Source organism: Ornithorhynchus anatinus, chromosome 17 (assembly GCF_004115215.2).
Source record: "Ornithorhynchus anatinus isolate Pmale09 chromosome 17, mOrnAna1.pri.v4, whole genome shotgun sequence".
Classification (NCBI taxonomy): domain Eukaryota; kingdom Metazoa; phylum Chordata; class Mammalia; order Monotremata; family Ornithorhynchidae; genus Ornithorhynchus; species Ornithorhynchus anatinus.
In genome coordinates, this window is record NC_041744.1 from 37,216,614 (window position 1) to 37,240,636 (window position 24,023).

The following is a 24,023-nucleotide window of genomic DNA, read 5'->3' on the forward strand; positions in this document are numbered from 1 at the left end:
CCTGTCCCACTTGGGGCTCACAGTCTGAACCCCCATTCTGCAGATGAGGTAACTTAGGCACAGAGAAATAAAGTGACTTATCAACAGTCCCACAGCAGATAAGTGGCGGAGCCGGGATTAGAATCCAGGTCCTTCTGACTCCCAGGCCTGTGCTCTATCCACTAGAACATGTTGTTTCTCTAGAATCTATCCCACACACTTTGCCCCTTTAAAACTTGTTCCTCTCTCTCGTCTCTCACCTTCAACCCCTTGCTCATTTCCTCCCTGTTGTGTGGAACTCCCTTTCCCTTCACATCTGACCGACACCCTCTCTCCCCACTTTCAAATCCCTACTAAAATCCCACCGCCTCCGAGAAGCCTTCCCTGAATAAACTCTCACCTGTCCGCCATATTCTCCCTCCCTTCTGCATGTGTATGAACTGAGGTCGGTACCCCTTAAGCACACAGATGCACTCCCCACCCCTCAGCCCCCACACTTATGTAATATCCTTATACTACCTCACTAGGGGAAGAAACAAGTCCTGGTGGATAAGATTTTAGAGACTGTACTAGACGCTGGGGTGGATACATCCAAATCAGGTTGGACGCAGTCCTTGTCCCATCACCTGTCTGCTGTATGCACTTGGATGAATCACTTCTCTGTGCCTGAGTTACCTCATCTGTAAAATGGGGATGAAGACAGTGAGCCCCATGTGGGACATGGACTGTGTTCAACTTCATTAGCTTGCATCTATCCCAGCACATAGTAAGCACTAAACAAATACCATAATTCTTATTATCATTATTATTCCCCTAGCTGTAATTTATGTTAATATCTATCTTCCCCTTGAAGCTCCTTGAAGGCGGTGTTCATGTCTCCTGACTATTGTATTGTACTCTCCCCATTGCTTAATACAGTGCTCTGCACCCAGTCTTGTCTTATGTTGTTGAGTCATCTCCGACCCATAACGACTCCACGGACATATCTCTCCCAGAATGCCCCACTTCCAACCCGCAATCATTCTGGTAGTGGATCCATAACGTTTTCTCAGCCTTCTTCTGCGCAGTCAACTTGAGCCTCCTCTCTCGACTTTCTCCCACGCCGCTGCTGCCCAGCACGGGTGAGTTTTAATTTGTAACAGGTGGCCTTCCACTCGCTAGCCACTGGCCAAGCTAGGAATGGAAAGGATAGGCCTCTGCTCGACTCTCCCTCCCGTAGCCGAGACTGGTGGAGTCCTGGAAACTCTCCAAGTGCCATCCTGAGAGCGTTTGCACACAGTAAGCGCTCAGTAAATACGACTGACTGATTGACTGACTGACTGAGACGGGAGGCAGGGCTGTCCAGGGATCACTGAGAGCATTCAAAAACAGCAGACAAGGATGCAGGATATCACCTGTGTTTTACCAGGCATAGCATGTACTATATTGGCACCATTTAAGCTATTCTGTGTAAGTACCTGTAGTTCCCTTGAACCCCAACTGTGATAGTCTAGTTGGAGAGCCGGTGATTAAAATAAAATACAGATAGTATAAAGATACGTACTTAAATTACATGGGGGAGTACACTGGGGTGAATGTCTCAAGTGCTTAAGGGATGAGGACACAAGTGCTTAACTGAGGCAGTAGGGAAGGAAAATAGGGAGGGGAGATGAGATCTTAGTCAGAGAAGGCTTCCTGGAGGAGGTGCAATTTTAGTAGGGCTTTGTGCTCATCTGGCAACCGATGCCATAAGGAGCCCAGAGTGTCCTGGGAAAAGAAACGCTTCCAGTTCTCTCAATCTCCTCTTCCAATTCCAGATGGAACTGGGAGGCCCCATTTCACACCCTAAGATAAGCCCAAGATAGATTTGATCTTGTCCTCTAGCCGTGAACAGGCATCGAGAAGCAATGTGACCTACTGGAATGAGAACGGTCTTGGAATCAGAGGAACTTGTCACTGATCCCGGCTCCACCACGTATCTTCTGCGTGACCTTGGGCAAGTCACTTAAGTTCTCTAGACTGTCCTCTAGACTGTAAGCTTGTTGTGGGCAGAGAATGTGTCTGTTTACTGTTAGACTCTACTCTCCCAAGTGGTTAGCTCAGTGCCTTGCACACAGTAAGCACTCAATAAATACGACTGAATAAATGAATGAAAGTAAGTGCTCAATAAATACGAATGATCGATTGATTCTCTGTGACTCAGTTCCCTCATCCACAAAATGGGGATTAAGCACCTGTTCTCTGGCCCTCTTAGACCACGAGCCCCTTGTGGACAAGACCGTGTCCACTCTTATGTCTCCCGCAGTGTTTAGTAGAGTGGTTGGCACACAGTAAGCACTTAACAGATATCACTATTAATATTGTAATCGCTAACAGTGATGACATTACGTTGGAATGGGTCCGGGGCTGGTCTTCCCCACACCCCACACACCCCATGACAAGCTCAGGAAACAACGACCCAATGGGAGATCTGAATGATGGACAGAAATGTTCTGCCCACCCTCTGATATGGGAAAGTAGTCCCGCCTCCCAGCTTGCCTGGCGCTACAGGTTCTCAGATGAAGACATGATAAATCACTTTCATAGCCAAGCAGCACTAACAAACCCCCTTCTGCTCCCAGCTGCCATAAATCAAGACAACTCTCAGAAAAACCTAGAAAATAAAGCAGACCCTTTTTAGCCCATTTTATTCCTGGACTGGGATAATAAGGCAGAGTTTGAAACCCAGATCATAGTGGTAATCTATTATATCTGTAATTTTTATTTATATTAATGTCTGTCTCCCCCTCTAGATTGTACGCTTGTTGTGGGCAGTGAATGTGTCTGTTTATTTTTGAATTATACTCTCAATCATTCATTCAGTAGTATTTATTGAACGCTTACTATGTGCAGAGCACTGTACTAAGCACTTGGATTGTACAATTCGGCAACAGATAGAGACAATCCCTGCCCGATGACGGGCTCACAGTCTAATCGGGGGAGACAGACAGCAAAGCAGAACAGAACAAAACAAAAACAAGGCAACATTATCACGATAAATGGAATCAAGGGGATGTACATCTCATTAACCAAGTGCTTAGTACAGTGCTCTGCACAAAATAAGTGCTCGATAAATACGATTGACTGACTGACAGAGATTTCTCAGCTGGCCTTCACCCACCAGGGCCTGCAGTCCCCAAAGGTAAGGGGAGTTGAGGGGAGGGGGAAGAGACTAGACGGACCCACCTGAGGAAGCTGCAGAATGATGTATCCAAAGGTTGCCAAGACATGAATAATAATCAGGGTATCTGTTAAGCCCTAATGACGTGTCAAGCCCTGGGGTAGATTTAAAATAATTGGATCAGACCCAATCCATGTCCCACATGGGCATCACAGTCTAATGGGGAGAGAGAACAGGCATTGAATCCCCATTTTACAGATGGAGAAACCAAGCCCCAGAGAATAATGGTAATAATAATGATGATGAGAGCAATAATAATAATTGTGGTATTAGTTGAGTGCTTACTAAGCCCTGGGGTAAGTAAACACAAGATCATCAGGTCAGATATAGTCGCGGTCTCACGTGGGACTCAGAATTTAAGGAGAAGGGAGAACAAGTATTGAATCCCCCTTTTACAGGTGAGGTAACTGAGGCACAGAGAAGTGAAGTGATTTGCCCAAAGTCACCCAGCAGGTAAGTAACAGAGCTGGAATTGGAACCCAGGTCCTCTGACTCCCAGGCCCATGCTCTTTTCACTAGGGCATATTGCTTCTCACATGTAGAGAAGCAGCGTGGCTCAGTGGAAAGAGCACGGGCTTTGGAGTCAGAGGTCATGAGTTTGAATCCCAGCTCGGCCACTTGTCAGCTGTGTGACTGTGGGCAAGTCACTTAACTTCTCTGTGCCTCAGTTACCTCATCTGTAAAATGGGGATTAAGACTGTGAGCCCCACGTGGGACATCCTGATTCCCCTGTGTCTACCCCAGCGCTTAGAACAGTGCTCGGCACATAGTAAGCGCTTAACAAATACCAACATTATTATTATTATTATGTTGACTCCCCTGGGCAGGTAGGCAGCGTGTAGAGTAGTAGACACTTCTGCCCTTCGTTTTATGTTTCTTTGTATAATTTGGTGGTGTCCATAATGGGCCTGAAATCCACTTTCTCTTCCCTTGGAGCTCTGGGGACTTAAATAAACTCCTGCTGACTAACTTCCCTGACTAAGCCATCCTTTCCTCTTCTTCCTCCCCCTTCTGCATCACCCTGACTTGCTCCCTTTACTCATCCCTCCCAGCCCCACACCACTTGCGTACATATCTGTAATTTATTAATTTATATTAGTGTCTATCTCCCCCTCTAAACTGTAAGTTCACTGTGGGTAGGGAAAGTGTCTGTTAAATTATTATCATGTACTCTTCCAAGAACTTAGTACAGTGTTTGGCGCACAGTAAGAGCTCAATGTATACGATTGACTGACTGACTACCAGCTGACTGGATGATTGACTGACCGCCTGACTAGCTGACCAACAGGTTGACTGACTGACCGGTTACATGGCCGTCTGACTGACTAACTGACTTAATGATTGACAGCTACCTGGTTAACTGGCAAAATGATTAATCTGTTTCTGGATTGACCGCCTAGACAACTGACTGACTAGCTAACCTACCAGCTGACTGGTAGATAAGAATAACAATAATTAATAATTGTGGTATGTGTTAAGCGCTTACTGTGTGCCCCGGGCACTGTACCAACTGCTGGGGTGGATACAAAGAAATCAGGTTGGACACGGTCCCTGTCCCGCCCGGGGCTCACAGTCTTAATCCCCATTTTACAGATGAGATAACTGAGGCACAGAGAAGTGAAGTGACTTGCTCAAAGCCACACAGCAGACCGACTGTATGACCCAGTTGACCAACTGGTTGACTGACTGACTGGTTATGTAACTGGCTGGTTGACTAACTGACTAAGAGATTGACCAGCTACCTGTCTGACTAACTGGCTAAGTGAACAATCGATTTCTGGGTGGACTGCCTGGCCAAGTGACTGACTGACCCACGATCTGACTGGTTCCTGGACCATCCGGCTGAGCAACTGGTCGGCTGACTGGCCGGTTACGCGGATGCGTGGCTGGGCTACTTACTGGTTGACTGATTGACCGGCTACCTGGTTGACTGGCTAACTGATCAGTTTATGGCCCGGCTGACTGAACAACCAGGTGTCTGACTGACCATCTGGCTGACCTAACTGGCTGATCCACTGACCAGCTGACTGACTGACTTGCTGTTGGATTGGTTGGCTCCAGAACAAAGCGATGATCTGGCTTTATGCGTTTCCTCCAACAACTATCACCATGCAGGGCTGGGAGGAGAGAATAATAATAACAATAATGATATTTGTTAAGCACCGATTGAGTGACCGATTGATCGAGCGAGAATGAGAAGCCAGCGGTGACCAGGAGTTGACTGGTCAAGTCATTTCCATCGTGGTCAGGCATCACCCCAGCCCACAGCACTTGAAAAATCTAGCCTCGTTCAACCCGATACAATTTCCGACCCATTTTTATCTCCTTGAGCTTGAGCTAAGGTTTTCCTTATTCCGAAAATCCTCCGGGGCAACACCAGCCTAATGAATCACAAGCATTCCCCAACATTTTCCCAGATTCAGCTGGAAATAAAGCAGGTGGGAGAAAATGGGGCTACAGCAGGACTAAGTCTAACCCTAACCCTTGTCTGTCTCAGGTCAGGCTCTCTGTCCCCTGGATGGTGCCAGAGATTTGCCACTAGAGACCCTAGTTTTTTCTCCTGAGCCAATGTTCTCCAAACCCACATCTTCACTCTTCTAACACCAACACACTCATAATAATAATAATAACTGTGATATCTGTTGAGCGCTTACTATGTGTCAAGCACTGTAATAAGCACTGGAGGAGATACAAGGTAGTCAGGTTTTGGACACAGTCCCTGTCCTACATGGGGCTCACAGCCTTAATCCCCATTTTATAACTGAGGCACAGAGAAGTTAAGTGACATGCGGTAGCAGACAAGCAGAGGAGGAGGGATTGGAACCCAGGTCCTCTGACTCCTCTCCCAGATGCATGTTCTTTCCACTAGGCCACACTGCTTCTCCATGGTGACTTATGATGATTTGCTCTCATGTCTCTCAACATCCACCCCTTGCTCACATCCTCCCTCCTGAGGTCCATTTACAAAAAATGGTATTTGTTCAGCACTTACTATGTGCCCCGTACTGTACTGAGTGCTGAGGTAGATTCAAGCTAGGTGGATTCAAGCTAATCAGATTGGACACAGTCTCTGTCCTAAATGAGGCTCACAGCCTTGATCCCCATTTTACAGATGAGGTAACTGAGGCACAGAGAAGTTAAGTGACTTGCCTGAGGTCTCCCAGAAGACAAGAGGCAGAGCCAGAGTTAGAACTCCCAAACCCATGCTATTTCCACTGAGCCATCCTGCTGCAATCCTAACGCTAACCTTCACCCCAATCCTAGTCAGACTTGAACCTAGACTCGTGCCTTCTGCATTTCCCCTCAAGATGATGCCAGTGTGATGCCTTCCTGCCAGCCAGCTAGCCTGTCGCCCGCCATTATCCGAGCACCGGCCTGGATCCCGGGCTCCTGACGCAGGACGCTGTCCTGTCAGATTGGACATCTGCACCCCAGTCCTTCTCCCATTTCTCAACCCCCTCCCATCCATGAGGAGGGCCCGGGCGCCCCTGCCACCTGGGCACGTGGGAGTTTCAGATTCTCCCCTTGGGCCTGTCAGATGGTCTCCGGCCTGGCACCCAGAGCTCAGCTGTCCCCCAGCACAGCTATCTGCCCGTCCTCCCCAGCAGCGGCTGAAAAGTCCCAACCCCAACTGTGATCGGAATCCGAGTGTATATTCCTCCCACCAGGGCTGCAGTCATCTTTCCCAGGCTCCACTCGCCGCTGAATTTTTTTTTTTCATGGCATTTGTTAAATGCTTACTATGTGCCTTGCTGTGTTCTAAGCACTGGGTTAGTTACAAGCTAATCAGGTTGGACACAATCGCTGTCCCGCATGGGGATCACAGCCTTAACCTCCATTTTCCAGATAACTGAGGCCCAGAGAAGTTAAGTGACTTGCCCAAGGTCACACAACAGCCAGTTGATGGATTAGAAGCCAGGTCCTCCTGAGTCCCAGCCCCGTGATCTAGCCACTAGGCCATGCTGCTTACTGCAAAGGACAGGAGAAGGGAATGACACAGAGGAGTTTCCGACTCAGTGGATGGGACTGAAGCAGCCCACTGCACCCAAGGAGGCACGCGGGAAGCGGAGGCCATGGGAGCCCGGTCCCACCCGAGGTTAGGAGAAGCAGCGTGGAGCAGTGGAAGGAGCACGGGCTTTGGAGTCAGGGCTCATGAGTTTGAATCCCAGCTCTGCCACGTGTCAGCTGTGTGACTGTGGGCAAGTCACTTCACTTCTCTGGGCCTCAGTTCCCTCATCTGGAAAATGGGGATTAAGACTGTGAGCCCCACGTGGGACAACCTGATTCCCCTGTGTTTACCCCAGCGCTTAGAACAGTGCTCTGCACATAGTAAGCGCTTAACAAATACCAACATTATTAAGAGGTGGTTCTGGGAGCCCTGTTCCGCCCATGGAGCCTCACAGGAAGTGGAGGCCATGGGAGTCCGGTACCTCCCTTGAGCCCCGCAGAAAGCCGGGCTCTACTCAAGGATCTCTGCAGAGAGCAGAGGCCTTGGGAGCCTGGAGCCCCCCAAGAAGCCCAGTCCTGCCCTGGAGCCCCACAAGACGTGGAGGCCATGGGTTCCCGCCACTGTCTGAGGAGTCCCACAGGAAATGGAGGACACGGAAACCCGGGAAGCAGAGGCCATGGGAGCCAGGACCCACCCAAGGAGCCCTCCAGGAAGAGGAGGCCGTGGGAGACCGGCCCCACCCATGGAATCATTCCCTCCGGAAGTGGAGGCCATAGGGACTCAGTCCCACCTACAGGTAGTGGAGGACGTGGGAGCCTGGCCACACCCGAGGAGCCCCCAAGGAAGCAAAAGCCTCGGGAACTCAGCCCCAACCATAGAGCCCCTCAGGAAGCAGAGACAATGGGAGCTCAGATCCACCTGTGGAGCACCTCAGAAAATGGAGTCCGTGGAAGTCCGGTCCCCGTCCAAGGAGACACACGGAAAGTGGAGGCTGTTAGAGCCTGGTCCCACCCAAGGAGCCCCACGGGAAGCTGAGGCCTTGGGAGGCCACTTCTCCTAGAGAAGACAGGCAGGAAGGGGAGACCATGGAGGCCTGGTCCCATCCATGGAGCACCACAGGAAGCGGAGGCTTGCGGAGCCCGATCCCACCCAGGGAGCACCTCTGGAAGCGGAAGCCACGCAAGCTCGGTCCTGCACCTGGAGCCCCCCAGGATGCAGAGACCGCGGGAGGCCTCCCCCGGCCGAGGAGACCTGCAGTAAATGGAAGCCATGGGACTGGTCCTGCCTGAGGAGACCTGCAGGAAGTAGAGGCCATAAGAGCCCGTTCCCGCTCGTGGAGTGCCACAGGAAGTGGAAGCTGTAGGAGCCCAATCCCGCCCAAGGAGCCCCTCTGGAAGCCGAGGCCAAGGGAGCCCGGTCCCACCCATGGAGCCCCTCAAGATTCAGAGGCCATGGGAGACCTCCTTCACCAGCAGACACCTGCAAGATGTGGAGGCCATGGGAGGCCACCCCAGCCCGTTGAGCACCACAGAAAGCAGAGGCCAAGAGAGCCCAGTCCTGCCCACGGAGCCTCCGCCCTCCAAGATGGGAAGACCATAAGTGCCAGGTCCCGCCCGTGTCTGACAATCAGTCAGTGGAGCAGAGCCAGTCTTCACCGCTCCCTGCAAGAGCTGAACATCAGCCCACTCTGTTCAGTGCCAGTTGTGCTCGTCCCGCAGGTCCCCATTCATCACAGTGTCAATGAAGTATGTGTTCATGGTGAGTGGATGCGCCACTAATAGTCTTTTACAACCCCGCTGCCAGTCAGTGGCATCTGGCATTCTGCCTTTTCCCCAGAGTCGTTTGAGGCTTCCGCCTCTGACTGGACAGAGCTACGAAGCTCATAATAATAGCAACAATAATAGTAATAATAATAACAAAACTGGTTCAGGGCTTACTGTGTATTAAGCACTGGCGTGGACACAAGTTAACCATGTCAGACACCAGCACTGTCCCACGTGGAGCTCACAGTGGGAGGATTGAACAGGCATCTCATCCTCATTTTACAGATGAGGAAACTGAGGCACCAAGAAGTGAAGTAATTTGCCCTAGGTCACGTAACGGGAAAGTGGTGGATCTGGGACTAGAACTCAAGTCCCCTGATCCCCTGCCACACCCCACCAAACCCCAGCCTCCTCCTCCTTCCGGAGATGTCAGATGTTCGTCTCTAAATCACTCCATTTGGGCTGGTGAGATCAGAAGGTCACATGGGGTTGGGAACCTCCACTTCTCTCTCTCTCTAATGGAAAGAGCACAGGAATGGGAGTCAGAGGACCTGGGTTCTAATCCCGGCTCTGCCAGTCCCTCTGCCAATTGCTTGCTGTGTGACCTTAAGTCGGTTAACTTCTCTATGTCTCCGTTATTTATTGATTTATTTATATTAATGTCTGTCTCCCCCTCTAGACTGTGAGCTTGTTGAGGGTAGGGAATGTGTCTGTTTAGTGCTATACTGTCCTCTCCCAAGTTCTTAGTAGAGTGCTTTGCACACAGTAAGCGCTCAATCAATATGACTGAATGAATGAAAGTTTCCTCAACTGTAAAATGGGCATTCAATACCTATTCTCCCTTCTACTTCAGGCTTTGAGCCCCACTCGGGGCAGGGACTGTGTCCAACCTGATTGACTTGTATCTACTCCAGCGCTTAGAACAGTGTTTGATGCATAGTAAGCGCTTAACAAGGACCATAACACAAACAATCCCACCACCAAGGGTGATGACACATGGTCCGCTGTCCCCCAGAGGAGCCTCTTTTTCTGGGAAGACCTGGTCTGGCTTCTTCCAGAGCCATAAGACTGGACAAGCCAAGCACAAATGTGGGGAAAATTGATTTAAGGAGTCTCATCCAGGCTTCTCGGTGGGGCTGGATGCTTGGCGGGGAAAGGTCTGTTTGTCTTCTGCTCTGTGGGCCTGAACCCCCTGGCCCGGCCTCACTAAGATTAAGGTTAATAACGACCCTCGGATCTGAGTGGGGAGGGGACGGTGATGGGTAGGGTTTGGTGGCTGTACACACAGGAGCATGAATTTCATCGGTAGGCAGCCAGGGGTGATTGGAGCACTCTTATAGAGTCAGAGGATGCGGGTTCTAATCCCAGCTCCAGTCACTTGTCTGCGGTGTGACCTTGGGCAAGTCACTTAATATCTCTATTCCTCAGTTATCTGCAAAATGGGGATTAAGACTGTGAGCCCCATGGAGGACAGGGACTATGTCCAACCTGAATACCTTGTATCTACCCCAGTGCTAGGCACAGAGTAAGCCCTTAACATATACCATAATTATTAATGATGATTATTATTATAGAGCAGTTCTCCCCGCACAACGCCAATCCCGTCTAAAGGACGGCTTGGATCGTCAGCGCCGGATGACCGGACCAGGCGGGAGCCAGGCAGGGAACGGCCAGGGACCAGGGCAGTGATGGATCTGGTTTTCGTTGGTGTTTACTAGCCAGCTGATTGTGCTTGGGCTGAATGACCCGGGGCAGTTCACCCCAGCTCCCGAGCCCGGGAAGACTTAATAATTGGAGCATTTGTTAAGGCTTACTATCCACCAAGCACTGTACTATACCTTGAGGCTTATACTAGATAAACAGTTTGGACAATCCAGCCCACGCACTTCGCTCCTCTAATGCAAACCTTCTCACTGTACCTTGATCTCATCTATCTCACCGCCGACCTCTTGCCTGGAACACCCTACCTCCCTCCTCAAATCTGCCAGGCAATCTCTCTCTCCCCCTTCAAAGGCTTCAAAGGTACATCTCCTCCAAGAAGCCTTCCCTGACTAAACCCCCCTTTCCTCTTCTCCCACTCCCTTCTGCACCACCCTGGTTTGCTCCCTTTATTCATCCCCGTTCCCAGCGCCACAGCGCTTATGTACATATCTGTAATTTATTTCTTTATATTAATAACTGTCTCTCCCTCCAGACTGGAAGCTTGTTGTCCATGGTGCAGAGACCATGTCTGTTATATAGTACTCTCCCAAGCACTTAGTACAGTGCTCTGCACACAGTAAGCGCTAAATAAATGTAATTGATTGACACAATTTAAGAGGAAGGGACAAGAGGGATTTCATCCCCGGGGCTTAGCACAATGCTTGGCACATACTGCTAAACGAGTAATCAGTCAATCGATGGTATTCATTGAGCATTTACTGTGTGCTGAGCACTGTACTACGTGCTTGGGTTAATACAACAGAGTTGGTAGACACATTCCATGCCAGAGAGGAATTTACAGTCCAGGTACCGTGGAGGTTATTATCATTATAATTATTATTTACTAATGAGAAGAAGATGAAGAACCCCTCACAAGATACAAGCCCTGGAAAATGTAATTATGTCCCCAGACTACAAGTAGTTCACTAAGAACAAGGAAAGCCAACAGAAGCCATCAGATCAATCAAACAGTGGGATCCATTAAATGCCTGCTGAGTGTAAAGCACCGTACTAAACTGGGAGAGTCCAACAGAAGCAAGAAACTCAATTCCCTGACCTCAAGAAACTTGCAGTCTAAAGGGGAAAGGAGCAGGGAGGGTCTATCCCAGTTCTGTGACTTTGGGAAAGTCACTTAACTTCTCTATGTCTTCAAAATGGGGATTCAAAACCAGTTCTCCCTCCACACTAGACTGGGAGACTCAACTGGGTCTGCATCCAACTTGATTATCTTATGTCTACCCCAGTGCTTAGCACATAGTAATAATAATGTTGGTATTTGTTAAGCGCTTACTATGAGCAGAGCACTGTTCTAAGCGCTGGGGTAGATACAGGGTCATCAGGTTGTCCCACGTGAGGCTCACAGTCTTCATCCCCATTTTGCAGATGAGGTAACTGAGGCACAGAGACGTGAAGTGACTTGCCCACAGTCACACAGTTGTGGGCAGGGAATGTGTCTGTTTATCATTGTACTGTACTCTCCCCAGTGCTCTGCATACAGCAAATGTTCAGCAAATACAACTGACTGACTAAGCACTTAACAAATTCCACAGTCACTATGATTACTATTATTAGTAGTATCATTATCATTCTTCAGGAATTTCAGGTCAGCCTGCTGACATGGATAGATCCTATCCGTCATTAATTGTCATTACCTATATTTCACGTGTCCCGTTCGACAAATCTAAAGGAAGACTGCATTCTCCACTCCTCAGGCAGTTGGTGAACCTAGCAGGAAGCCAAAGAATTGAGCTGCAGCCAGGAGAAAAAAAAAAGCTGCTTCGGGGGGACCCTCCATCCATCTCCTCCAGGCCAACTTTCAGTTTTTACGTCAAAACGAGGTCTCTCTCACTCCGGTTCTGTGAACTCAATCAGACGCCTGGAAATCAATCTCTGTTGACCCGCTTCCGCTCAGAACTCCGCTGCGGGCAATAAGGGGCCCGAGCCAGCCGGGCAATTGGTCTGTGATGGATGAGGCCGACACGGTCTCCCCCGCCGGCCCCGATCTGGGAAGCCCGGACTGGAGCTGCCTCCATCAGGAAGCTCAGCTGTCGGACTCCAAGAAAATCGGAGCCCGCGTTTTTATTCAGATTTGAAATCCTCTGAAACTGGGCTGCCCCTTTGAAAGGTAGGGTTCATAAGAGCTACAGGTTACACCCCTGCCTCCGGTTCCCTCTTGTGGGGGTGGGTCACAGGTTCCCGGGGCCCCTTTGCCTGGGTAGAGGCACGAGGGATGCGGAAGGTTTTGGTGTTGCTTGGCCCAGGGAGCTCCAGTTCCGCTAGACTCCAGTTCCTTCGGCTGCACACAGGAAGCTCAGGTGAAGCAGGGTGGTCTAGCGGATCGAGCACGGGCCTGGGAGACAGAAGGACCTGGGTTCTAATCCGGATTCCGCCAGTTGTCGCTGGGTGACCATGGGCAAGTCACCTCACTTCTCTGGGCCTCTGTTATGACGCCTGTAAAATGGGACTTAAGGCTGTGAGCCCTATGTGGGACACAGGCTGTGTCCAAACTGTTTAGTGTGTATCTACCCCAGCTCCTAGTACAGTTCCTGACACAGAGTAAATACCGCAGTTATTATCATCAGATTGGACATAGTCCCTGTCCAACAAGGGGCTCGCAGTCTTAATCCCCATTTAACAGAGGAGGGAACTGAGGCACAGAGAAGTGAAGGCCACACAGCAGACAAGTGGCAGAGCTGAGATTAGAACTCAAGACCTTCTGACTCCCAGGCCCGTGCTTTAGCCACTACGCCATGCTGCTTTCCAAGGGAGGCTATCTCTGAAGTTCAGGCACTACAACCTTTCTCCACGTGGGCCTGCCCAGTCCTGTTTACTCCTGAAATCATTATTATTAATTAAGATTATAGTATTCGTTAAGCGCCTACTACGTGCCGAGCGCCGTTCTAAGCACTGGGGTGGATACAAGGTCAACAGGTTATCCCGCGTGGGGCTCACGGTGTTCATCCCCATTTTCCAGATGAGGTGACCGAAGCCCTGAGGAGTGAAGCGGCTTGTCCAAGGTCACCCAGCAGACAAGTGGTGGAACCGGGATTAGAACCCAGGTCCTCTGCCTCCCAGGCCTGCCCAGACGGAAGGAAGCCACACCAGTGGAGATTGTCCAAATGAGGACGATGTGGGGGGGGGGAGTGACAAGACGTCCACAGGGTGATTTTAAGCCGGATGAGTGCTTGAAGAGAGATGTGGAATAGGGTCCAGGCAGGAAGGATGGAGGGAAATTCCCTTTCCCAGAGGAAATGTGGGGACCCCCGGGATGAGTCGATGATGCCACCTGCTGGTCCTGGAGTGGCTTTCGATTCCAGAAACGGGAAGGGGCTGAGCCTTCCTCATCACCCTGTAATCCTCCTGTGAGAAGAAGAAGAAGAAGAAGAAGAATGGTATTTCTTAAGCACTTACTCGGTGCCAGGCACTGTCCTGAGCACCGAGGTAGATTCCAGATAAAATCAATAGATAAAAAATAAATGGTGGTATTTGTTAGGCGCTTACTACGTGCAAAGCACTGTTCTGAGCGCTGGGGGATACAAGGTGATCAGGATGTCCCACGTGGGGCTTACAGTTTTCAACCCCATTTTCCAAATGAGGTAACTGAGGCCCAGAGAAGTGAAGTGACTTGCCCAAAGTCACACAGCTGGCAAACGGCGGAGCCGGCATTAATAATAATAATAATTAGGGTATTTGGTAAGCCCTTATTCTAAGTGCTGGGGTAGATTACAGGGTAATCGGATTGTCCCGCGTGGGGCTCGCATCTTTTAATCCCCATTTTTACAGATGAGGTAACTGAGGCACAGAGAAGTTAAGTGACTTGCCCAAGGTCACACAGCAGACAAGTTGGCAGAGCCGGGATTAGAACCCATGACCTCTGACTCTCAAGCCCGGGCTCTTTCCACTGAGCCACGCTGCTTCTCAGATAATCAGGTTGGACACGGTCCCTGTCCCACTTGGGGCTCACAGTCTGAATCTCCATTCTACAGTTGAGGGAACTGAGGCACAGAGAAGTTAAGTGACTTTGCCCAGGGTCACCAGAAGACAAGTGGCAGAGCCGGGATTTAGAACCCGGGTCCTTCTGACTCCCAGGCCAGTGCTCGATTCGCTAGGCCATGCTGAAAACCTAAAGATCGTAAGTGGGCAGGGAACATGTCTACCAACTCATTTATACTGTACGCTCTCAAGCTCTTAGTACAGTCCTCTGCACAGAGCAATCACTCACTAAATGTGACTGATTGATTGTTTGATTGATTTAATCTCACACCAACTTGAGGAGGGCCTTTTTTAGGTACACACTGTGCTTGTGATTTCCTCCCCCAGAATGTGAGAAATCTGCCCTCTCTGAATCTACCAACTCGGAGGAAACTGGGTTTGACTGGATTCTTCCTGAGACTGGGGAGTCTGTTGAGACGGGGGTGCCAGGATCCCGCCCAAAAAGCTGGCTCTTCTGGAGGTTTGCATCACAAATTCCACACAACGTTCCCATGGGCCTGCATCATTCAGGTGAAATTGAGACACACCTTCAATAATAATAATAATAATAACAATAATCATTGTGGTTATTTGTTAAATCCTTATTATGTGTCAGGCACTGTACTAAGCCCTGGGATACATACAAGCAAATGGGGTAGGACACATTCCCTGTCCCACACGGGGCTCTCAGGCTTAATCCCTGCTTTACAGATGAGGTAACTGAGGCACAGACGAAGCTAAACGACTTGCTCGAGGTCACACGGCAGGCAAATGGAGGAGCCGGGATCAGAACCCAGGTCCTTCTGACTCCCAGGCTCATGCTCTATCCACTAGGCCATGCTGCTGCTCTAGGAATGGTGGTATTTGTTAAGCGCTTTCTATGTACCGGGCACTGTACTAAACGCTGGGGTAGATACAAGATAATCATATCAGACACAGTCACCTTCTGACCTGGGACTCACAGTAAAAGGAGGTGGGCAGAGCAGGTACTTAATTCCTGTTCTACAGATGAGGAAATGATGGGACAGGGCAGATAAGAACTCTACACTGTAAACTCCTTATAGGCAGGGATTCTGTCTACTAACTTTATTATATTGTACTCTTCCTAGCCCTTAGTTCAATGCTCTGCACACAGTAAGGGCTTAATAAGTATCACTGATTGATGGGTAAGTAACTCGACCAAGGTCACTCGGCAGATAAGTGGTGGAGTCAGGATTAGAACCCAGATCTCCTAACTCCCTGCCTGGACCTCTCTCCTCTAGAAAGAAAAGTTCAGCCAGAGTCCAAGGTAGCTTTATCCAGAAAACTTCCTCAGGCCGGGAGAGAAGGCAATTAGCCTCCATCACATCCTCCCAGCCCTGCCGTATTCATCCATTCATTTAGTCATATTCACTGAGCATTTACTATGTGCAAAGCACTGTACTAAATGCTTGAGAGAGTACAATATAACAATAAACGGACACATTCCCTGCCTCCAATGAATTTAAGACATAGAAACCACAGTGTCCTTTAAAAAAACCCTGCCATGGCCACCCAAGACATCCACTTTTTTTTAAAAAATGACATTTGTTAAGCACTTACTATGTGCCATGTACTGTACTAAGTGCTGGAGTAGATATGAGCTAATCAGGTTATACACAATCCTCGTCCCACATGGGGCTCAAATCTTAATCCCCATTCTACAGAGGAGGTAATTGAGGCACAGAGAAGTGAAGTTCTCCCTGCAACTTAGACTGTGAGCTCCATGCAGAACAGGGACTGTGTCCAACTAATTAACTTGTATCTACCCAGAGGCTGAGAACAGTGTTTGACACATAGTAAATGCTTAACAAATATATATATATAAAAAGAGAGGGGTGTCTCCGGCAGCCACGGGGTAATTTAAAGGACACTGTGGTTTCATCTTAAGCTCTTTGTGGGTGGAGAATGTGTCTGTTTATTGTTATATTGTACTCTCTCTAAAGCTTAATCCAATGCTTTGCACATAGTAAGTGCTCAATAAATACAACTGAATGAATGACTCAACAAACACCATAAAACGAAACAAACCAAGTGACTTGTGCAAGGCCACACAACAGGCAAATGATATCTCTGGGACTAGAATCCGTGTCTTTCTGACTCGCAGGCCTGAGTTCTGTCAATCAATCCATCATATTTATTGAGCATTTACTGTGTGCACAGCACTGTACTAAGCGCTTGGGAAAGTACAAAATCACAGTATAACAGACACATTCCCTGCACACTAGGCCACTCTACTCTGAAAAGGACAGGTATGAGATTAGCATCAGCACTGGCTTGCCTGCACCATCTCTGGCGAGAACTTCCTGACTAGGGAAAGCCAGTCCAGTCTGCCCATTTAGGGCAGCGGCAGGGGGACGAGATGCCGTCACTGGCTGAGGCTGGAATGGATGGCGGGCTTAGGGTCTGCTGCTGTGGAGGGCACCGTGTCAGCCAGGACGATCCGGTCCTGCTCCCATTCTGCCACAGTCTTGAGCAGGAAACTTCTCGAGCTTTGTCAAGCTGAGCCATCATTCTGGAAGCTGGAAGCTTGGGCCCCATGGAGCTCCCTCCAACTACTTAACAATAATAATAATAATAATAACTTTGGTATTTGTCAAGCGCTTACTGTGTGCCAGTTACTGGTACTAAGCACTGGGATGGATACAGGCAAATCGGGTTGGACACAGTCCCTGTCCCATATGGAGCTCACAGTCTCAATCTCCATTTTAAAGATGAGGTGACCGGGGCCCAGAAAAGTGAAGTGATTTGCCCAAGACCACACAGCAGACAAGTGGCAGGACCAGGATTAGAACCCGTGATCTTCTGACTCCCAGACCCACGTTCTATCCACTACACCAAGGAAGCAGAGAGCATGGCCCCAGTTGGGTTGAGGTCTGTGAAAAAGATGAAATAATAATAATAATAATGATATTCGTTAAGCTCTTAGTCCATATTAAGCACTGTGGTAGATATCAATCAATCTCATTTATTGTGTGTTTACTGTGTGTTGACCACTGCGCTAAGCATTTAGAGCGTACAGTATAACAGAGTTGGTAGACACATTCCTCTAAGGGGCTTACAATCTAATGGACTAACTGGAAATACACCAGAAAAAGATCAGACAGTCCCTGTGCCCGAATGGGGCTCACAGTCTAGAGGGGGAGGCAGACATTAAAATGAATAAATGAGTAATTAAAATATATAATTTAAAGATACATACATAAGCGCCAAGTGTGTAAAGGTCACAGATCAAAGTGCATAGATGAAGAGAGAGCCAGCCGGGAAGAGGGCTTAGACGTAAATGGCCTCTTGGACTCGATGAGACTTTAATGATGCTTTGAAGGTGGAGAGAGTGGTGGTCTGGTGGATATGAATGGGGAGGATGTTCCAGGCTAGAGGGTGGATGTGGGAAAGGGGTCAGCGGCGAGATAGACGAAATGGGGGCACAGTGAGTAAGCTGGCACTGGAGGAGGGGAGTGTGTGGGCTGGGCTGTAGCAAGAGATTAGCGAGGTGAGGCTAGACGTGCTTCGGGGCACAGAATTAGGTTCTGTCTTCTCGCATTTCAGCCTGCTTAGGTGAGCTCAGGCAGGGCTTGATCCTCGGCCCAAGATCGCACTCTGAACCACTGGACACTCCCAACTTCTCAGTAAGGGCTCGGCTTCCTGACTCTGGGCCCGGGATTCCCTGAAGCCACCGAAAAGGGGCAGGAGCTGTGTTTCTAAGTGCTCAAACCCAAATCTTTTCAGGCTGTCTTGCTGCTCGCTGAAGCTTGTTTCACTTTAAAGCCCAAAACAAGAAGGGGGTGGGAGAGTGGGGGTGATATCACTGACTGGAAGGGGGGAAGCCTGGGGTCCCCAGTGCCCGCTCTCCTGGGAGGGCCTGGGGCTTGACTGGCAATCAAATCCTCCTAGGAGAAGGGAGGACCCGGGGCTGACAAGCTTGCTGTGGTGGGTTTTTTGGTTTAGTTGTGTCTTTTAATGATATTTATTAAGCACTTACAGTGTTCCAGGCACTGTTCAAAATGCTGGGTAAATACAAGTTTGGACACATGGGACACACTCCTTGTCTCAAATGGGGCTCACAGTCTTAATCCCCTTTTTAAAGATGAGGAAACTGAGGCACAAAGGGAAGTGACTTGCCCAAGCTCACACTGCAGACAAGTGGCGGAGCCGAGATTAAAACTCAGTTCCTTCTGACTCCCAGGCCTGTGCTCTATCCACTAGGCCACACTGTTTCCCATGCTGGTCAAGCGGTGTTTTGGTAAGGCAGCACCTCTGTGTTCAGATCACAATTTGTCGTTTCCCGGGCCGAGGGTGTTGCTAAACAATTTTAATTGCTAGCTCTAACCAGGAGGTCCGGAATGGGGAAACAAAATGATTTCAGACGAGCAAGGCGATTTCAGATAGACTAGATCTCCTTCTTTCCATTCTCTCAGGGTCTCGTCACTGACGAGGGGCGGCTCTATCTTCAAACCACATCTCTTTCCTGCCGACATTTCATTTCCTGGCATGCTGTCAAACTGCGAAGCGGATCCGATGCAGACATATGCCAGCCCTGAGCTTCCTCGCCTCTCTTCCCTTCGTGGAGAGAGTTCACTGACCACAATGGAGACATGTGTGTGAGGACAGCAGGGACAACATGGACACAAGCTGGACCATCTTGGCCTCATGTCTCTTCCTCCAGTTACACCCGATCAGGGGTAAGCTCTACCCGCACAGCTATCTCTTGTCTTTCTCTAGGACCGAATTCTTAAGGTACTGACGTAAGGTCCTTGTGGGCAGTGGACGTGCCAACCAACTCTATTGTATTGCATTCTCCAACGGCCTAATACACTGCCTGCACAGAGTAAACACTCAATAAATACCAACATTCGATTGATTGATCCATCCGAGCTGATTTAAACCAATCCCTAAGGAGGAGATGCACTTGGCACTTAAGAAGTCCCCGGTCGAGTTCTCTGGAAAGACAGATGTGGCTTTTCACCACTTGTCTCGCAAGGGTGTCTTGGCTAAAATCAGAACCCCCTGGGTCCCGGCTGAACGCTTTTAAGGGACCTCTCAAGCCGGCATCAGCGGTGTTGATTTTTCCATCCGAGCTCAATCTAGCAGGGGCAGAAAGGGATGAATCAAGCCCCCCTGCTCAGGAAGCAGCATGGCACAGGGGATAGAGCTCAGGCCTGGGAGTCAGAAAGGTATGGGTTCTAATCCTGGCTCTGCCATTTGTCTGTTATGTGGCCTTGGGCAAGTCACTGTGCTTCTCCGTGCCTCAGTTACCTCATCTGTAAAATGGGGATTGAGACCGGGAACCCCACACGGGACAGAGATTGTGCCAACCCAATTTGCTTGTGTCCACCCCAGTGCTTAGTACAGTACCTGGCATACAGTAAGCGCTTAACAAATACCACAATTACTGTTGTAAAAATTTTCCCTGACCTTGCCGAGAGAAGGTAATGTAAGATCCCGTCCAGCGGACCATCAAGAAACATTTGGCCAAATTGGGAGGATAAGTGTACTCAGTGTCACCTCTGTGACACTTCTTTTCTCCCCTTAAGTCTCTTTTTCTTAGAAAAAAACGCCCTTCCCCACATAGCAAGTATCCCTGAGAGAGGAGCATCTGATGGATGAGTCACAAGAATATTGTTCTTGTTTCAGAGGAATATCCTGGTGAGGACGAGTGAGAGTGAGATGGAATGACAAACAGAGACAGAAAGATGTTTAAATTGTACAAAGATGCTCAGTTCCTTAGCAATGAACTATTATGCTGCATTTAAGAAGACTTTCTTATTCTAATCACCTTATCGGCGTTGCTATGCAGCCGCTATTGATTAAGCCGCACTCAGCTCTCCAAAGACCAGCCGTTCCTCCGGTCAAAAATATCTCTCAGTGGAAACTTTTTCTCGGAGAGCCATTTCAGTCCTTTCTGGGTAAGACATGGCCCTTGGGCAGGCTGAAGTGAGATCTGAGTAGGTTAGATTCCTCTCCGCACAGGAAGCAGCTGCTTAGGGTGAGAACGAAAGGAGACAAAAGGGTTCCTGGGTCTCGCCCCGGTATGTGACCACACTGAGCCAAACGGAAAAATCTGGGCCCGGGGCTCGGGTCAAGCTGCAGAACTCACCTCAGGGACGCCTCCCATCCTACCCGTCAGGCTCCAGGCTCGTCCCGTCGATCAATCAATCAGTGGTATTTATGGAGAGCTTACCGTGTGCAGAGCACTGTATGAAGCACTTGGGAAAGTGTAATACGTCCATAAACAGACGCATTCCCTGCTCACGGTGATCTTACAGTCTAGAGGACATTTACAATCTCTTACCATCACCCAATCCCTCTGTTCTCAAAGTCCTCCTGGAATGCTGCCTCTTCAGGAGCTGCTGGGTCATCCCCACAACCACCATTATATGTGTCAATAATAGTATTTATTGAGTGCTTTACTGTGTGCTGTACTAACCGCTTGGGAGAGTACAATAATAATTTAGTATTTGTTCAACACTCTGTACTATCCTAAGCAGCTGGAGAGGTGGACTTGATCCCCGCTCACAAGGATCTTACAGTCTAGATGGGGAGACAGACATTAAAAGAGATTAAGGATAGGGAAATAGAAATGCATTTCCTTACTGGGGCCCCCTTAGCCTAAGACCCAAGGCCGCAAGCCACTAAACCCCAGTGTTAATCAATCGATGGTACTTATTGAGCACTTAGGGTGTGCAGAACAATTCCAATTCCATAGATACGTTCCCTCCCCACTACGATCTTACAGTCAGGAAGACAATCCAGCCTGCCAGTTTACAGACAAAGCAAGGCCGGCATCGGTGAGGAAGGAAATTCTGTAAGAGGGGCAGAGTCTGGAAATGTGGCACCTCTAGTCAGTCACGTCATTTCTACGGCTCCTCGGCTCTTTTCCTGAATCTTCACATTTCCTGCTTCGCTTGGGAGTCAGAGGTCATGGGTTCTAATTCTGGCTCCACCACTTGTCTCCTGTGTGACCTCGGGCAAGTCACTTACCTTCTCTGTGCCTCGGTTAGCTCATCTGTAAAATGGGGATGAAGACTGTGAGCCCCACGTGGGACAACCTAATTACCTTGTATCTACCCCGGTGCTTAAAACAGTGCTTGGCATAGAATGTGCGCTTAACAAATATCATGGTTATTATTATTGTTTCCCTTGGCCCTTCGCCTTCGGTGTCTAGGGAAAGTTATCCCTTCCCTTGTTCTACTCCAGGTGTCGGACATCCCTGAGCCAGCCCTCTTCTGTCTGCTCTGTCCTTTCCCCGCTTTGCCCCGTCCAATGACCTCTGACGGACCTCGTCCTCCCCTCAGGGCTCCCGAAGGGACAGGCTCACCAAGTCGAAGACGTCTACGCCTCGCCGGGCAAGGATGTCGACCTGACGTGTCACATTCAGAAGGAAATCCAACTGGTCCAGGCCCAGTGGGACGTGATCACCGACAGAGAGGCCTTGATCGCGGTGCACCACCCCAACCTCGGCTTCTACTGTGATGGCTTCGCCAAGAATTCCTGCACCTCCTCCGTCACGTTTAGCCGGACTTCCGCGGGGGGAGCCGAATGGGTTTTGCACCTGAGGAACGTGTCGTCGTCTCTGAGTGGGAAGTACAAGTGCAGCATCACGACCTTCCCCACGGGGATCTGGACTATCATCAAAAACCTCCATGTCCAAGCCGAAGGTAAGCTGTGCCCGGCCCCTGCTGCCTCGGCAACTCGGTGGTATCTGTGGGGAGGTTTCAGTGTGCAGAGCTCTCTACTAAGCGCTTGGGAGGGTACAGTACAACAGAGTTGGTAAACATGTTCGCTGCTTACAAAAGGTTTACGGTCTCGAGGAAAACAGGGAAGAAGAACCGCACCCTATTTATTTTGTTTATTTTGCTTAATGAGATGTACATTACCCTGATTCTATTTATTTGCCACTCTTTTTATGAGATGTTCTTCCCCTTGACTCTATTTATTGCCACTGTTCTTGTCTGCCCCTCTCCCCCGATTAGACTGTAAGCCCTTCAAAGGGCAGGGACTGTCTCTATCTGTTGCCGACTTGTACATTCCAAGCGCTTAGTACAGTGCTCTGCACATAGTAAGCGCTCAATAAATACTATTGAATGAATGAATTGAATGAACAGCAGCGTGACCTAATGGAACAAGCAGAGGCCTGGGAGCCAGAGGACCTGGGTTCTAATTCCGGCTCCAACACAGCCCTGCAATCTGACCTTGGGCATGCCGCATATCTTCTGTTTGCCACAGTTTCCACATCCGCTAAATGAGGGTGAAATACCCGTCCTCCTTCCCCCTTAGACTGTGAGTCCCTTGTGGGCGGGGACTGTGTCTGACCTGATTCCCTTGTATCCATCCCAGCGCTTAGTACAGTGCTTGGCCCAGTGCTTAATAAGTGGCATTATTATTGTCATTATCATTATTATTATTATTACTTGCTCTTGGCACAGTCCTGAGCCCCAATACCCTGCCTGCCCTGCCAAGGTCTCTGCAGTGAGGGTGACGTGCCCAAGCTGGAACTCCTCCTCTAGACGAGATGTCATGAGAGGTGGCATGGAGGTCCGCCTGGGCATGGGGACAGGATGGGACAGGGTGGGCTGGAGAAGAGACCCTGGTGTCCCTGGGTTGGGAGGGTGGTGGGACTTGGAGAGGGTGGAGGGAGGAGGGAAACAGTAACCGGGCCAGGACTCCAGTCATGCCAAGACAGCCTACATCCAGTCACCCGTGTACCGAGAGGCGAACTGAAGAGTGGTGGGGGTGAGTGGCTGATGCTTGGAGAGCCCGGCCAGGTGACCCTGGGTCACAGGTCAGGAGGTGGATGGAGCCTTCTTTTGGCCAAGAGCTCCTCCTGAGGCTGTGGCTCATCCTTTTGCTCTCAGCTGCCTCCAAAGGAGGAACGTGGCTGTTTGGGCTGGAAGTTGAAAGAAGGGCCTCAGTCTGCCCCCTAGAAGGGAACTCTCGGCTAGCCCCCCACCTCCACCGTCTGAATCGCCAGCAGCTCTGCCCTCTGAGGTGCCAAAGGCTGGCCGGACAGGACCGGGCAAGGGAGCTAGAAGCAATTACTAGCTCCACATTCTGGATTCCCATTCCTGCAGCCAAAATTCCCAAATTGCCCGCTATGCGCAATCCCAATCCTGAAACCTTTCCATTAGCCCTCATGGAGCATGGAATTGGGAGCCAGGAAATCTGGGTTCCAGTCCCAGCTCTGCCATGGTCTGCTGTGTGAGCTTTGGCAAGACACTTAACCTCTGTTGCACTGTGGGATTAAGGGAATGGAAATAAGATAAAATGAGGCTAAAACAGGGGGAATAAGATTCCTGGTCTTCCTACTTCTTAGGCTGTGAGATCTATGTGGATCAGAGACTGTGTCTCATCTATTTTATAGCTACGTTAGCACGGTGCTTAGCGCATAGTGAAAGTAATGAATCCCATTGCATCTTTCTTGGAGATGCATCAGTCTGCAACA

At 49.6% G+C, this 24,023-nt stretch overlaps 1 protein-coding gene across 1 annotated transcript in view; it reads left to right on the forward strand.

Moving 5' to 3' along the window:
- Positions 1-19,043: 19,043 nt before the first annotated feature.
- CD96 (CD96 molecule) overlaps positions 19,044-24,023 on the forward strand; it is a 60,059-nt gene continuing 55,079 nt past the window's right edge. The window contains exons 1-2 of the mRNA XM_029081835.2: positions 19,044-19,263; positions 21,877-22,239. Coding sequence (XP_028937668.1) covers positions 19,203-19,263; positions 21,877-22,239 — 424 coding nt within the window. The 5' untranslated portion in view covers positions 19,044-19,202. The remainder of the gene's footprint in view (positions 19,264-21,876; positions 22,240-24,023) is intronic.